The sequence below is a fragment of the Callospermophilus lateralis genome, chromosome 10 (genome assembly GCF_048772815.1).
Source record: "Callospermophilus lateralis isolate mCalLat2 chromosome 10, mCalLat2.hap1, whole genome shotgun sequence".
NCBI classification, from domain to species: Eukaryota; Metazoa; Chordata; class Mammalia; order Rodentia; family Sciuridae; genus Callospermophilus; species Callospermophilus lateralis.
The window spans coordinates 83,319,647-83,334,479 of record NC_135314.1 but is presented as its reverse complement, the minus strand read 5'-3'; the positions used below and the strand labels follow the sequence as shown (position 1 = coordinate 83,334,479).

At 32.3% G+C, this 14,833-nt stretch overlaps 1 protein-coding gene across 2 annotated transcripts in view; it reads left to right on the top strand.

Moving 5' to 3' along the window:
• Window positions 1-14,833, top strand: part of Atp11b (ATPase phospholipid transporting 11B (putative)) — a 110,025-nt gene that overhangs the window by 1,091 nt on the left and 94,101 nt on the right. For both annotated transcript variants that reach the window (XM_076867196.2, XM_076867197.2), the window contains exon 2: window positions 10,271-10,387. In XM_076867196.2, coding sequence (XP_076723311.1) covers window positions 10,271-10,387 — 117 coding nt within the window. The remainder of the gene's footprint in view (window positions 1-10,270; window positions 10,388-14,833) is intronic.

Genomic DNA, 14,833 nt, shown 5'->3' with positions numbered 1-14,833 from the left:
GTCCAAAAAATACACTACTAAGGCAACGGTGACAATTAGGACAGAAATTACTTCAGGCTGAAGAATCTTAATACCTAATACCTTATCTGTGTGATGAGGCTTGCTACTGTTTATTCTAAATCTCACTGATTAAATGCTTCTACATTTTATTGTTTTTGTTTACTAGTTTTAAAGGCAATGGTAAACCTTAATGAAGCAGAAACTCTTTTTGCTGGACTAAAACATCTCGTTTTCCCTGTTCTAGAACAACATTTTTATGTTAAGACTAAGTATGGTGTTTTTTAGTCAACATTCTGTTACATCATTTTCAATGGGTATCATTCTAAAAAAAAAAAAAAGCTTATAAATAAAACTAAGAACTGCTGCAACTCACTCCCTCATACAAATGTTGGCTCTTTATTTTTAGCTAGCTATAAATTCAGGTACTCCAGATGATATGCTTTATTAGGAAACTAACCTAATGATGTCATTATAATAGCATATTGCTATAATTCTTTGCCTTTGTTGCAGTAAGCTGTAGCACAGTAATTTGACTCTAGTAGTTAATTATTACAGATGTGATCTCCTGCTTTTGATTTGCCAAGTGTTCATGTATATGAGGTTTGATTTAAAATCATTTACCTGATGATGAGTTTGTATGGCAGGAAGATTGTTCTAAAGTGATTATCTTAATGCTTTTACTAGTAGATTTTTCAGCGTTAGGAATTTTTGTTAGCCTGAAAATAATCCTGGTTTTATAACCATGCTCATCTTTAAAATAGAAAATCTGGTAACGTTTGGAAAAAATGGCTTCAAATGAAAACATCTAAAAGGAAGAATCAGAAGTTCTGTGGTTAATTTATAAGGCAGCTGTCTTACTGGAATGGTTAACAAGTTGAACAAGTTGCTGTGCATTTAAAAAAAATGCTATCACTGACATTTAGTTGCTCACCTTACTGGTTTTACTTTTAAGTTATCAGATCTTCTAAGTATGTAATCAGACCTGTGCCAGTGTTGGGCTTTGTATCTGTGATTAAGTTTGTGTAGTCACTTAAATTATACATTCAAGACAGTGAATACACAGAGTAATGAAAGTATATTTTACTATCCCAGTCACAAACAGCTATTCTAGCTATTCAGTAATAACTAGAATTAGTTACTACATCAAGCAAGAATTGTTCAATTCAAAGTCTAGGTTATACTTCCAGTAGCTCAATGGGTTGAGTCACCATGTACTTTAGCGTTAGGTTTATTTTAAAGTTTAAAAAATGAAACAAATTTGGGGAAATTAAAAATCACAAGGAGTTACAAGCACACTTTATTCATTATATGAGTCCTGATTTTCAGCTACTTATACTGTCTCACAGAAACAACTCCTATGCTCCAATTACTTCTAAATACAAAATATTTTAAATATTTGATATCATGGAAAAATCAAAGGTTGATATAAAGTTAGTATTTTCCTTGGGAAAGTAGAGAAGGAAAAGACTTTTTTTTTTTTTAATTCCTTTTTCTCTGTTTTTGGTTCACAATATTCAAATTATTTTAGGCTAAAAAATTTTATCACTGTGTCTTTCTGGTAAAGTTTATATTATTCATATAGTATACACATTTTCAGTAGCATAGTGTATAACTCCTCTTACAGTTGACAGGACCTTGATTATAATAAGGGCAATACCATTAGCTACCCACTGAATTCTACTATTTAGAGATGTATGGTAGCTATTGACCACATGTGGATATTAAAATTAAGATGTGAATTCATGTAACTATTGGCCACTATATCAGTCAGTTCAGAGCAGAATATTTTCATTATCAGAAAATTCTATTGGAAAGCTCTGATGTAGACTTTTATATGAAGGTTTTTGTCAACATTTATTTTAGTTGACACATAATATTTCTTTATAGGGGAGTATAACACTGTGTATTCATAATACTTAATGTGTGTAGGTAGTCTAATGTCCTAAACACTGGAGGTACACATGGAAATCAGTGAGGACCTTACTCTGCTTGGTACCTTACATTTGCTGTACTGTAGGCATTGAGTATGTGTTTGCTGAATAAATGATGAACATGTGAATAAAAGAATGAACTCTGTTATTTCTGGGTTTAGACATAAAGTGACAAAATTCAAGATTGACTAGAAGAAAACTAGAAAATAACTAACAATGCAAAAGCACAGTTTAATATGTCATATTAGGATAACTGTTTCTCCACTTTTTTCATAAATGTAGTCCCTTTAGATTTATATTGGAAGGAGCCTGATAAGATTGTTTTTGCTTCACTGGGAAAAATGGGAGCTCTTAAAACTCCCTCACTTTCTGTTCTTTTGCCCCTCACATTCACCATACTCGTTTATACCTATGTTTAATTCGTCCCTTGTCCACCTGTCACAAAGGAAGGTATGGTCCTTTTCCTACAAGTAAGTCATTCCCCTTGTGCTTTTGATCCTATTCTTTCATCTGCTCTCCGTTAATTACCATTAGAATATTTGTTGTTTCTCTTTTCTTTTAACCTGTAAATATGTTCAATCCTCCCTCTGCTATTTTCTTTGCCCTGTACCTATAACTGCCAAAATCTTTTTAGTTAAAAAAAAAAAAAAGGTCTATTCTGAATAACAGTGCCATCTGGTACACTTGCAATGTGGTTAATTCAAATTGAGATCATCTTTAAGTATAAAATAAACATTGGGTTTTAAAAACAGTATGGAAATGTAAAATATCTTGTTATAATTTTATGTTCCCTTTTCTTTTTATAAAATATAGTTACTAGAAAATTTTAAAGTATGTATGTGTCTTGCATGTGTGACTCGTGTTAGATGTTTATTAGTGCTCCTGTATGCCATTAAAAGTGAGCTTGTGTTTCTGTATAGCACATTAAGTGGAGAGGTCTCATTTACTAGACTAGACTATAAATATCTTAGGACAAGGACTGTATATTACTTGTCTCTATATCCTTGCACTCAAGGAGGAGCTGGGTCCTTGTAAGTATTCACCCACCAAATGCTGGTTCAATAAAATTGAATGAGTTTAATTCAACATCAGTTTGGAATTATTATACTTTGTCTCTCTCCCAGGTAATGAATAACGACTATTTTAACCTCAAGAATGAATGTTTAAGAACGTAGTTCTTTGAACATATGCTTTTTTATTTCTGTGATCAGACATATATTCTTTTTTTTAGTTGTAGATGGACACAATACCTTTATTTTATTTGTTTCTATTATTATGTGGTGCCGGGGATTGAACCCAGTGCCTCATGCATGCTAGGCAAGCATTCTACCACTGAGCCACAACCCCAGCCCCTAGACATATGTTCTTAAATACTCAGTTTTTTATTTATTGGGGGAAGGAGTAGTAAAGCAGTAGAGCAACCACATATTTCTAGCAGCACTGAAGTAGAGACCTTGTTCCAGATCCTCCAAAGAACCTTATGAATTACTGTTATTGTCATTAATATTTTTTAGACCTATTCTGTCCAATGTGGTAGCCACATATGACTATTGAAGACTGGAAATGTTCCTACTTAAAATTGAAATGTATTAGAAGTGTAAAGTACACGTGAGATTTTGAAGATTTAGTTTGAGGGGAAAAGGATCTAAGCTCATTCATAATTTTGTGACTACATGTTGAAATTATACTGGGTTATATACATATACAAATATGGCTAAATAAAATGTATTACTAGATTAATGTTACTTATTTACTTTTACCTGTTTTAAAAGTTGAAACTAAGGAAATTACATATTTGAACAGCACTGTTTTAGATTGTGGTGATTATATGTAATCTCTGTCATAGGCAAATTCAAGAAAGTTTTCACTTCTAAGGACTTTCTGATTTCACCTATGCTTTTTTCCTGTAAGTTTTCTATTTCTAGAGTGTTGGTCTCGTTATATTCAAGAGACTACAGGCTGCCTGATATACTAACCAATGTGTATAGAAGTTCTGGCTGTAGTGGGGTTCTAGACAGCATCTAGCCATGCTGTTCTTCAGTTTGTTTCAGAAGTTGAGTGTTAATCATTCTAAATAAGATAATATTCATGATTAGCTTATTTTTTTGTTTTACCAGAAATGCATATTTCTTTCAAAATATTAAAACTGAACTCTTGGTATTTGAACTCATAGGCATGTTAGATTTTATTCTAAGGGATTCTTTGTTTTTTACTGAAGTTCTTCTATTATAAAATTTAGTATAACAAACGGGTAATCTTCCTAAGATTTTTATATAGGAAATACTAAGAGATTTATTTTTATGCCAATAGTCTGGTTAGAAATACATATATTTGCATTTTAATAATTCTGTGTGTGTGGTTGTAATGGAGTCAGTAAACTTTCCCCAGTCTTGCAAATGAGGCATGCATTGAATTTTTGTTGCTTCTTCTTGCTTGGAAATGGCTGTGAGGGAACTGTTTGACTCTTAGGAGATTGCTGGGACACTAAATTTTCATGCTGTGACTAGCTTGCTTAGAATAATCTGTATAGTTTAATTTTTTTTATTTTCTTCTTTCCTTATCCAGTACATGATATAGTTAGTTATCCCTTATTATCATGAGGGAATTGGTTCCAGGACCAAAAAATCTGCAGATGCTCAAATTCCTTCTATAAAATGGTGTAATATTTGCATATAGCTTGTGCATCTCTAGATTAGTTAAAATACCTATTACAACATAAATACTGTATAAATAGTTATTGTAGTATATTGTTTAGGGAATAACCACTTGAAAATGTACATGATTGGTACAGTTTCTTTTTTCAAATATTTTCAATTTGTAGCAATTGAGCCAATTTTATTGCCAAATTCTTTCCAAATTTGTAACATATAGTCTATCCTAGTTAACATTAAAAATCAATTTATGTAGCTGGGCATGGTGGTGCACACCTGTAATCCCAGCTGCTCCAGAGGCTGTGAAGGGAAGATTGCAAATTCAAGGCCAGCCTCAGCAATTTAGGGAGACCCTGCCTCAAATGAAAAATAAAAAAGGTCTAGTTCAGTGGTATAGTGCCCCTGGATTCAATCCCCAGTATCACAAGGAAAAAATTTAACTTATTGGGGAAAAAAATCATATTGTTTCTCTTTCAAACTAGTAGGTAATCCAAAATTTCAATTGAATGTTAAATTTAAAAGTATTAATTAAACCCTGTTTGTCTCCACATTTTAATTGGAAGTAGAGTACCCCCAGGAAAGGGGGGAAACTAGGATATGCAGAGGTATCTTCCATTCAGTTATTCCCCTACATTTTGCAGAAGTTAAGAACAAAAAGAGATGTGTCTTTATTGCTGATGCTTATTATGTGAAGCCAGTATACCTGATACAGCTTATTTTTATTTTCTTTAAACCTTTTATTGTGGAAATTTTCAAGCATATACAAAAGTAGAGAAAATAGTATGATGATCCCCCTTTATCCCTTACCCAACATCAGTAATTATGGTCTCATGGTTAATCTTGTTTTATCTGTTTTCCCCACTGACTATCCTTATTCCCTTGAATGATTTTGAAGCACATCTCAGATATTATATAATTTCACCCATAATTTTTTTTTTAATCTCCAGAAGATAAGAACTCCTTTTGTTTTAAGGGACCTCATATAGCTCATGCATTCCCTTTCTCCTTTACTTCTTCCTTCTAAGCAGCCAACTTCTTTAAAAGTCGAATATTGTATGTTGGGTAGTGACACACACCTGTAATCCCAGCGGCTTGGGAGGCTGAGACAGGAGAATCACAAGTTCAAAGCCAGCCTCAGCAACTTCGAGGCACTAAGCAACTCAGTGAGACCCTGTCTCTAAATAAATACAAAATAGGGCTGGGGATATGGCTCAGTGATCAAGTACCCCTGAGTTCAATCCCTGGTATCAAAAAAAAAGGTCGAATTTTTTTTATTATGATTACATATCTGAGCAGAAGAAATCATTGATAGAGCACGTGAATCCAAAAAGTGCTTTGCTTCAAAACAATAATGTTATACACTATAAATGTTTTATAATTTTATTTGTTAATTAAAGTGCTTTGCTTATAACAAAAGAATGAATGGGGATAGTTTTAAGTTGGGGGGAATAAATTATGTTTCCCTCTTTGTTGCTGCTTAAAAACAATACATACAGAACCCTTTCTCTCACCTTCCTCTGCCACTCACTACACAAACTATACTTAACCTGTTACCCATATTATTGCAGAGCTTCCTAGTTTACCTCATTGTTCTCTCCTTCTGTCCCTGCTGTTTCAAATGTAGGAGCCAGAGTCATCTTATTAAACACATTAGATCATGTAATTCCTCTGCTAAAAACCTTCCAAGGGCTTGCCTTTCCTTCATGTTCAGAATAAAAGCCAAAATCTTGGCTTGATCTGTATTCTCCCTTCTTTCCCCAGACCACTTCTCATCTTCCCGGCTCTTCACTCTACTTTATCGGTACAATTCAGATGTTCCAGACACACTTCATTCTCAGAATTTTTGTCCTTATTGCTCCCTCTCTATCTGGAATGTTCTTTCTCCAAGTATCTGGCCCCTTCATTCCCTTCAAGTTTTTATTCTAATTTTACCTTATCAGTAGTGAAGCCTTTTGTGGGTGTTGCAAATTAGGTTATAACCCCCTGACTTCTCTATCACCATTCCCCACTTTATTTCTCTTAGCACTTTGTCGCTATTTTGCATACTCCATAATTTACTTGTCTTGATTATCTCACAAAGGCAGGAATTTTTGTCTATTTTGTGTTAGTTTTCCATTTAACAAAAGCTGTTTCTCAATTCTCCATCCCCTTTTAGTAACACCGTTTTTATCATTTGTTTATTAATTCAGCTTAAACATTTTCTTGAACATCTACACTGTGATTGCATGTGGATAGGATTTTGAACCATCAAAAAATCCCTGCCTCAGCTACTCTTTGACATGGCTCTTTTTTTATAATGGGTATGTGGATTGTTGCTAGTCCCACTCCCCACTCAGAAAACATTGCAGTGACTATTCTTGTTTGTTTTTATTTTTGAATTTTTGAAGAGGAATATCTCCTAGAAGTAGAATTGTGGGTCATGGGGTGTGCACATTGTGATTGCCACTTGTTTCTTCACTTTTGTATCTTCTTAACTATAAAAGAGATACAGATATTTTTGCTTATCTTAGTTCTCCATTGTGCTCTTTAAAAAACATCAAGTTAACCTGGTGTGGTGGTACACGTCTATAATCCCAGAAGACTAGGAATCTGAGGCAGGAAGATCAAAGGCTCAAACCCATCATCAGCAACTTAATGAGGCTCTCAGCAACTTGTCGTGACCCTGACTCTAAATAAAAAATAAGTGGATTGAGGATGTAGCTCAGTGGTTAAGCACCCCTGCATTCAATCCCTAGTACCAAAAAAAAAAAAAAAAAAAAAATCGTGAAGTACATAAAACTCTAATAATAAGAGTATACTGATTCCTTATCATTGGGAGACAGAAAAATAGTTCTCTAATCTTTTCTTTTTCAACTTTAAATATTGTAAAGAAATAGGCTTCTTGGGCTGGGGTTGTGGCTCAGTGACAGAGCGCTTGCCTCGCATGTATGAGGCACTGGGTTCGATCCTCAGCACCACACAAAAATAAACAAAGATATTGTGCCCATGTATAACTAAAAAAAAAAGAAAGAAAGAAAGAAAGAAAAGAAACTGGCTTCTTAACTTAGATATATGCAAGGGACTCTCAGAGTTTGTGGATCGCTGCAATTCCTTGAACAGTTAGAGGAAATTAATGCAGTGCTTATGTGCCCATGCTAATCAACATTTTTCTCTAGTATATATTGTCAGAGTTCAAAAAAAGAAAAAGTCAATTTCTATATTTTTGGACAGCTTTTTTCTTTTTACTCAATTCATGATGAGTTGAACTTGTGGAGAAGATGCTACTGAAAGGTATAGGTTTAATTTTTATAAGGGATATTTAGTTATAATTTAGAAACATATCTCAAATTTAAATGTTTTTTGTTTGTAATAAATACACCATACATTCACATAGTCTGAATGCCATTGATTATAATATGATTGAATGAGATAATATGAATTAATCACAACTAAAAAAAAACTCAATGCATAAGACAAACATTATTCTCCTTTTGGAGCTGTCATTTAATTTGTGGTATCTTAGAATGTAGAGCTGCTGTATTAATTTTTTAAATACAATTCAACTTAAAATTAATTTTGTGGAGCAGTATTTCAATACATGCTCTTGAAATAATTGTACAAATCTCAGGAGTTCAAAATTTTAGCATAAGATCTCTGATTCATATCATCCAGTAGAGATGAATGGGGAATGATGAGCTTGGTTACATGGAAAGTAGACTCGCTAATATATAAATTCTACTCATAACTATAGTTCTCTGTTATTTTGAGTACTTTTTGTTGGTTTCTTTCTTGCCTTAGATGTACAGACTAATAAATTCCAATGTTGGTTGATTTTAGCAAAAAGAGTAAAATAAAATTCTGTATTAGTGGTTCTCAATCTCAATTGTTTTGACATCTTCTTAAAGATTTATATATTATTTCAGGCTCTCAAATCTGCTTTTTTTCCTCTAATTTATCTCAGAAACTTACCTGCAGATTTGTGAATTTAGTGTTAGATAAAAGTAATAACATATCAGGTGCATTTTATTAATTTTAGGTAGCTCCAGCAGGTCTCCATCTCAGTCTGTTGTGTTGAGCTGAAGGCAGAGTGATACTGAAGAGAAGACTGCAGGAACTGATATAAGGAGGGGGCATATATTAATATGGTCACAAAGTGGATGTTAAATAAATATGCCTGTGTGTAGAGAAACTCCTGTGAACCTCTTTTGAAAAATAAAAATGTAGATTAATGCGGTAACATTCAAACTACTTGTTCATTTGCTCACTTATTCATTTTTTTATAAAATTGTGAAATGTTTAATAGAAAATGTATGAGCAAAACAAATATGCATGCCATCATAATTTTTCCTTGAAAAAACTGATTCTGAAAATGAACATATAATGAATGACACATGTACATCCACAAAATGTGGTCATTACTAATGCAAAGTGTTATAAAGACAAGATTGAAAGTCATAGGACTTTAAATAGCATGAACAAATGAAATTACACATCATATATTTTATGGAGCATACAAATGTAGTTAGTTTGCATAGTTCTATATTTGCTGTTTCTAAGATCACAAAATAAAATTTTAAAACCAAGAATAATAGCAGGTGAATACCATAAATAATACTGTTAAATTTCTGATAAACTAAACAAAATATCCTTCTAGATAATTGGGAATTCCCAGATCTATCTGCTTAATGGAAATGTAAGAATGCTAAGCATAAATGGCAGCCAGATTGAGTAGTGGATTACTGAATTAGAGTCTTCAGTAATTTCTAAAAATTAATCATTTTAAGTTTGTGGATATCAACTAATTGACTGTTAATAACTTAGTACTAGTTGAAGTACTAGTAAATAGTTTTTGAGCATTATTTTTTAAAAATGAGAAAATCAAAGGAATTTCTAATCATTTGCCCGTTAGCAAAGATAATGTAGTTGGGGATTGCTTTCAGTCTGTCAGAGGGTTCCCAAGATCTGTCAAGGGAGTTACAACTTTGGAAGGGAATAGAGTATTATAGAAATAAGATATTGATATTTTTCTCACCAGTGAAAACTTTTCAGTAGAGATTATTACCAGTGTACCTTGCAAGATTTTCTTCTGAATTTGAGGCCACTATATGTGTTCCTCAAGGAATATTATACTCATATTGGTGTTTCAATATGTCATTTGATACTGTAACTGGCACAAATAAACAATCGATGGAATGAATCTGGGCAAGACAGTGTGTGATGCATTCTAAGTCCTCTGGGAACAAAGCTGTTTGAAACCAAGTTGATCTTGGTGTAGAAGAAGTAAAAATACCTTCCTCTGCCCTTGGACATGGTAGATGTATATTAGCTACACAGGACTGCCATATTCCTTAGGAATACTCCTAAGAGAAGACAAGACAAGTAATATGGAGAATGAAAAAAAAAGGAATTCAGTAGTGAAAGGAGCTTTGTCCTTGAATAATTCTATTGGTCTCCTATATGATTTTTTTCTTTGTATTAGTATATCTGAATATATGAACTGTTTTATTACTGAAGGTATATTTTATTTATATCTGAAAATAATATACCTGTTTACTTGCAAAAGAAAAAAAACAACTCTTCTAGTAATTAGATTGAGTCTATCTGCAGTTTAATTATATATGTAATCTGATCAGTTAAATAAAACAACTTATGAAGTATCATAACAACTAACCTTATTTACAAACATTACTTTTTCTCATTTGATCTTAGGGTTTTGACCCACCACATCAAAGTGACACAAGAACTATTTACATAGCCAACAGGTTTCCTCAGAATGGCCTTTACACACCTCAGAAATTTATAGATAACCGGATCATTTCATCTAAGGTAAAGATTAACACTTTTATTATTATTAAAATTGTAGATACATAGCATTTTATTTTGAAAAAATGATTTATTATGTATATTCAAGTTTATTTTGTATCCTTACAAAATAAAATGTGGTTAATAGATTTATCTTAATTAAAATGATGAGCTATGAAATAAAAGGAGTTGCTGGTTGCTGTAATCAGGTAGCCAACATGCCAAAAAATTACCTTTAGTTCCAATTAGACTAAGGTGCTAATACTTATATTTATGTGCTAGGTAGTATATTCATTACTTCTCATATCATTTAATCCTGAAAACAACCGTGTGAGATAGCTATTATTGAATCTGTTTTACAAAGTGTTATTATACTCATTTTACCTTTCTTCTAAATTTATGCTGGGGTATTTAATTTTCCCGTGTTTATACACTAGTAAGTGACTAGACTGGAGTTTAAACTCCATTCCATATGACTTTAAAGCCTGCTTGCCTCCAGTCTTATCACTTTTCTGTAAATGTTTTATGGTACCAAACTACTGCTATACTCTTCTTCTTCCTTGTTTCATTTTTCTGTGTGACATTTTTAAGATGTCTTAGTTTATTTGAAGTTGAAGATTATACAGGAATGTTGTCTAATAGACTTTTCTCTCATGTTGGAAATGTTTTCCACATTGTTCAATATGATAGCCATTAGCCACATAGGGCTGTTGTGGCCTTGAATGTGACCAGTGCAACTGAAAAACTGAATTTTTAATTTAATTTAAATGTCAAGAGCCATATGTGACTAGTGGCTTTCTTATTGAACAGTACAGTTATAGAAGATTGGAGTCAATAGAGATTGAGTGTAAAGTTCTTAAGTCATAGCTAATGCTTGATAGAACACTGTAAGAAACATCTTCCCTCCTTTCCAAAGAGATTAATATTTTTTCTGTAATCCTGATTTCATCTTACCTAAGGATGTTGTCTTAGTTCAGGTGTTTCTTTGTCCTACCCCTTTTTTTTTTGCCTTCACATTATTTATATATATGACATACCCATTAATAATGTGTTTTATTTTGGACAGTAGCTCTAGAGCAGCAAGAGGAAGAGGAAATACCAGAATCTGTGATGATGGAGGAGCTCTATACTAATGACATAGTTTTCAGTAAATTATGTCAGAAATTAACATCCTTGAAATTTTTAAGATTTTCCTTAACTTGGAGTATTATTTAAATACAAGAAAATTCATCAGTTTTAAGTGTATAATTCGATAACTTCTGATAAATGTATACCATGTGACCACCACCACAGTCAAAATGTGCAATATAGCTATCACTCCACAAAGTTCACTCATGCCCCTTTGCAGCCAGTCCCCCTCCTCCTTACCCTTAGCATTAGTAACCACTGATCTGTTTGCTATAATTATAGTCCTGCCTGTTCTAGAATTTCATATAAGTATAATCATACAATTCAGATCTTTTGTATCTGACTTATTTTTACTTAACATAATGCTTTTGAAAGTCAGGTTTGTTGGTACTAGTATTAGTTTATTGCTTTCCTAGTGTACAGTTTAGCTGCTAGCCTGGGTTTATATCATTTATATCCTGAATTTGTGTCATTTTCTTTGTGTGGTTCTCTTGTATTTTCCTCTTACATTTCCAGTTAGCTTTATAGCTCTGAGCTCTAATATCTATCACATTTTTAAATTTTGGTACATAGGTCACGGTTCTCTTCTGTTTTGCTGCCATAGTTGTGGAAGTTGAACAGTGTCTCCAAGCTACGAAGCCCAAAATTTCTAGTTCTGTTTTCTCACAATTTTTTTCTTCTTTCCTTCCAAACTCTCTTCCATTTTAAAAACACTTTTCAGGATTTTAAATAGTTCCTAAGTATTTTTTTTTTTTTTTTTTTTTTTACCTACTGGGAGTTCACAGGACCACTTCATTAAACTCTTCTGCCAATACAGAAAGCTGATTGTCCTTCCTGAAAACTTTTAGGATTAAATAAATGCCACTGTGTGGCTTATTTCATAAGCAGGAGTATTGTTTCATATTTTGACCACAATTTCAAAAATATAGATGTTTAAATTAACATTGCCTTTTTAAAAATTTTTTCACCATAAATAAAGATTATCATTACTACCTTCTTTCTTTTTTATCATGCCACTATTGCTTTCATAACTTCCTTCCCAACTAGATTACTTGCTATTACGCATGCTCATGTCAAACTTGCCTACCAAGGTACCTTTGCTAGATTTCTTCCTGTTAGCCACAGCTTTTAAAATGTAAAATTTTGTGGAGATTGTAGATTTTTTTAAAATATAGAATTCATGTCTTTGAACCCAATTTTAAGAATGTAGATATTTACGTAGACACTATTACTTTTTTCCTGAATGTAAGTGAAGCCTGACTCTTGATTATTCTCTTTTTACTATCTTTTTACCATCCTGTTATCTCCTTAAACTCTTTCCAGACTGTGTTATCTTGTGTCCCACAAATCCATGGTGAATTTTCCTCCTCTGTTCCTTTTCTCATACTGTCCTGTCTTTCTCAAATGTTCTCCGTTATTTGCTTTTGGTTTTCAGCTTGTTGAATGTTCCTTGTTTAAAGCCCCCATCAAATATGACCCTCTTCATTAACTTTTTCGTTCTCATTTTCTCCTTTTCCTTTGAATTATTCATGTTCTTTTGTTTACTTCATCTTTGAATACAACTGTTAATATTTTGTTCTTAGCCTCCTCTGTTTAATAATAAGCTTCTTTGTTTCCCCTATCAATTAAGTGTTGTACACATTTTTAGGTACATGATCTGCTTTATTTCCTTTCATTGGCCATAGTAAGTACCCTATAGTGAATTTAAACTTCTTTGTAAAATAATTAATTTCAATGGGTATAGTAACGCATGCCTGTAATCCAGCAGCTTGTGAGGCTGAGGTATGAGGGTTACAGGTTTGAGACCAGCCTCAGCAACTTAGCAAGGCCCTAAATGACTTAGTGAGATCCTGACTCAAAATAAAAAGGGCTGAGGATATAGCCCAATTGTTACCCCCCCCCAAAAAAAATTAAAGCATGTAATATTGCACCAGAGGAAATTAGATAAACTGCTTCTTCAAAAATTTTAAATTAATGTATTGCTTTTCGTTTTCAACTTGTTGAATGTTCCTTGGTTAAAGCCCTCATCAAATATGACCCTCTTCATTAACATTTTCTTTCTCATTTTTTCCTTTTCCTTTGAATTATTCATGTTCTTTCATTTACATTATCTTTGAATACAACTGTATTTCACATTGATTAATTTAAGATTTTTGAAGAAACAGTTTATCTAATTTCTAAAAAATCAACAATTTAGTAGCAAAATTGATAAGTTCCAGCTTATCTAATTTTTAACCACTAAGGCTTCATTATCTGAAGTCAGCGTATTTGAGGGGGAAAAAGCTTATTTTGACCATTTTTATTTATTCATTCACTGATTCTGCAAAATTTTTGATCTCCAACCTTGTGCCAAGTGTAGCTTAAGTACCTGAGAAACAAAAACAGATAAAATAATGTCCCTGGTCTCCGGGATCTTACATTCTACTGGGAGAATAGACATAGGGTAAAGTAAAAGTTCTATAAACTATCTCCCTATTTTATGTATAAAGTTATGTTGTGTGTAATGATGCAAATAAAATCTTTAGTATATTACTCTGTCCCTATAAACAGCATTATGAGCTTATGAACTGAGTAATTAATAACAAACACATAGCAATTAGGATGAGCCACTTTCTATTCTACATGCTTCATATATTAGCTGATTTAATCTTTTTAAGAACCCTATAAGATATGTGCATTATTATTATCTTCATTTTATAGAGGAACAAATGTGGGACATAGAGAGATTAAGTCCAAGGTTACTTATTTAATGAGTGTTATAATTAGGATTGGGACCACAGTAGTTTAAGCCCCAAGCAACTAGCTCTTGACCATTAAACTCTACTGTCTTTTAAAAATTGATATTGTAACAGAGTTTCATTTCTCTTCTTGAGACTTTTTATTATTTATTTATTATTATTTTTTTATTTTTATTATAGAGAATAATGGGTTTCTTTGTGACATGTTGTATGCTCATGTAACATACTTTGATCATTTACAATCACCTTTATGAAATTTTTTATGGTTTTCCCACTAATAATTTATCTGAAACATTCTTATTTCCTCAACATGCTAGATAATTTTTCCATATTCTCTACTAAAAAAAAAATAACTGAATAATTTGACCATTTTCTATTTCTGACACTGAACCAAATGAAACAAATGTTATCTAGTGTCAGCATTTCTGTCAACTTTTATTCATGTTTACCATTATTTAATTTTGTATAACAAAGTCCAAAATAAATTATTAAAATATTGTCTTAGACCTGCCTTCTCTAACTTCTAAAAAATCAACAATTTAATAGCAAAATTTATAAGTTCCAATTTATCTAATTTTTGAAAATTGCATTAAAATTACTAATA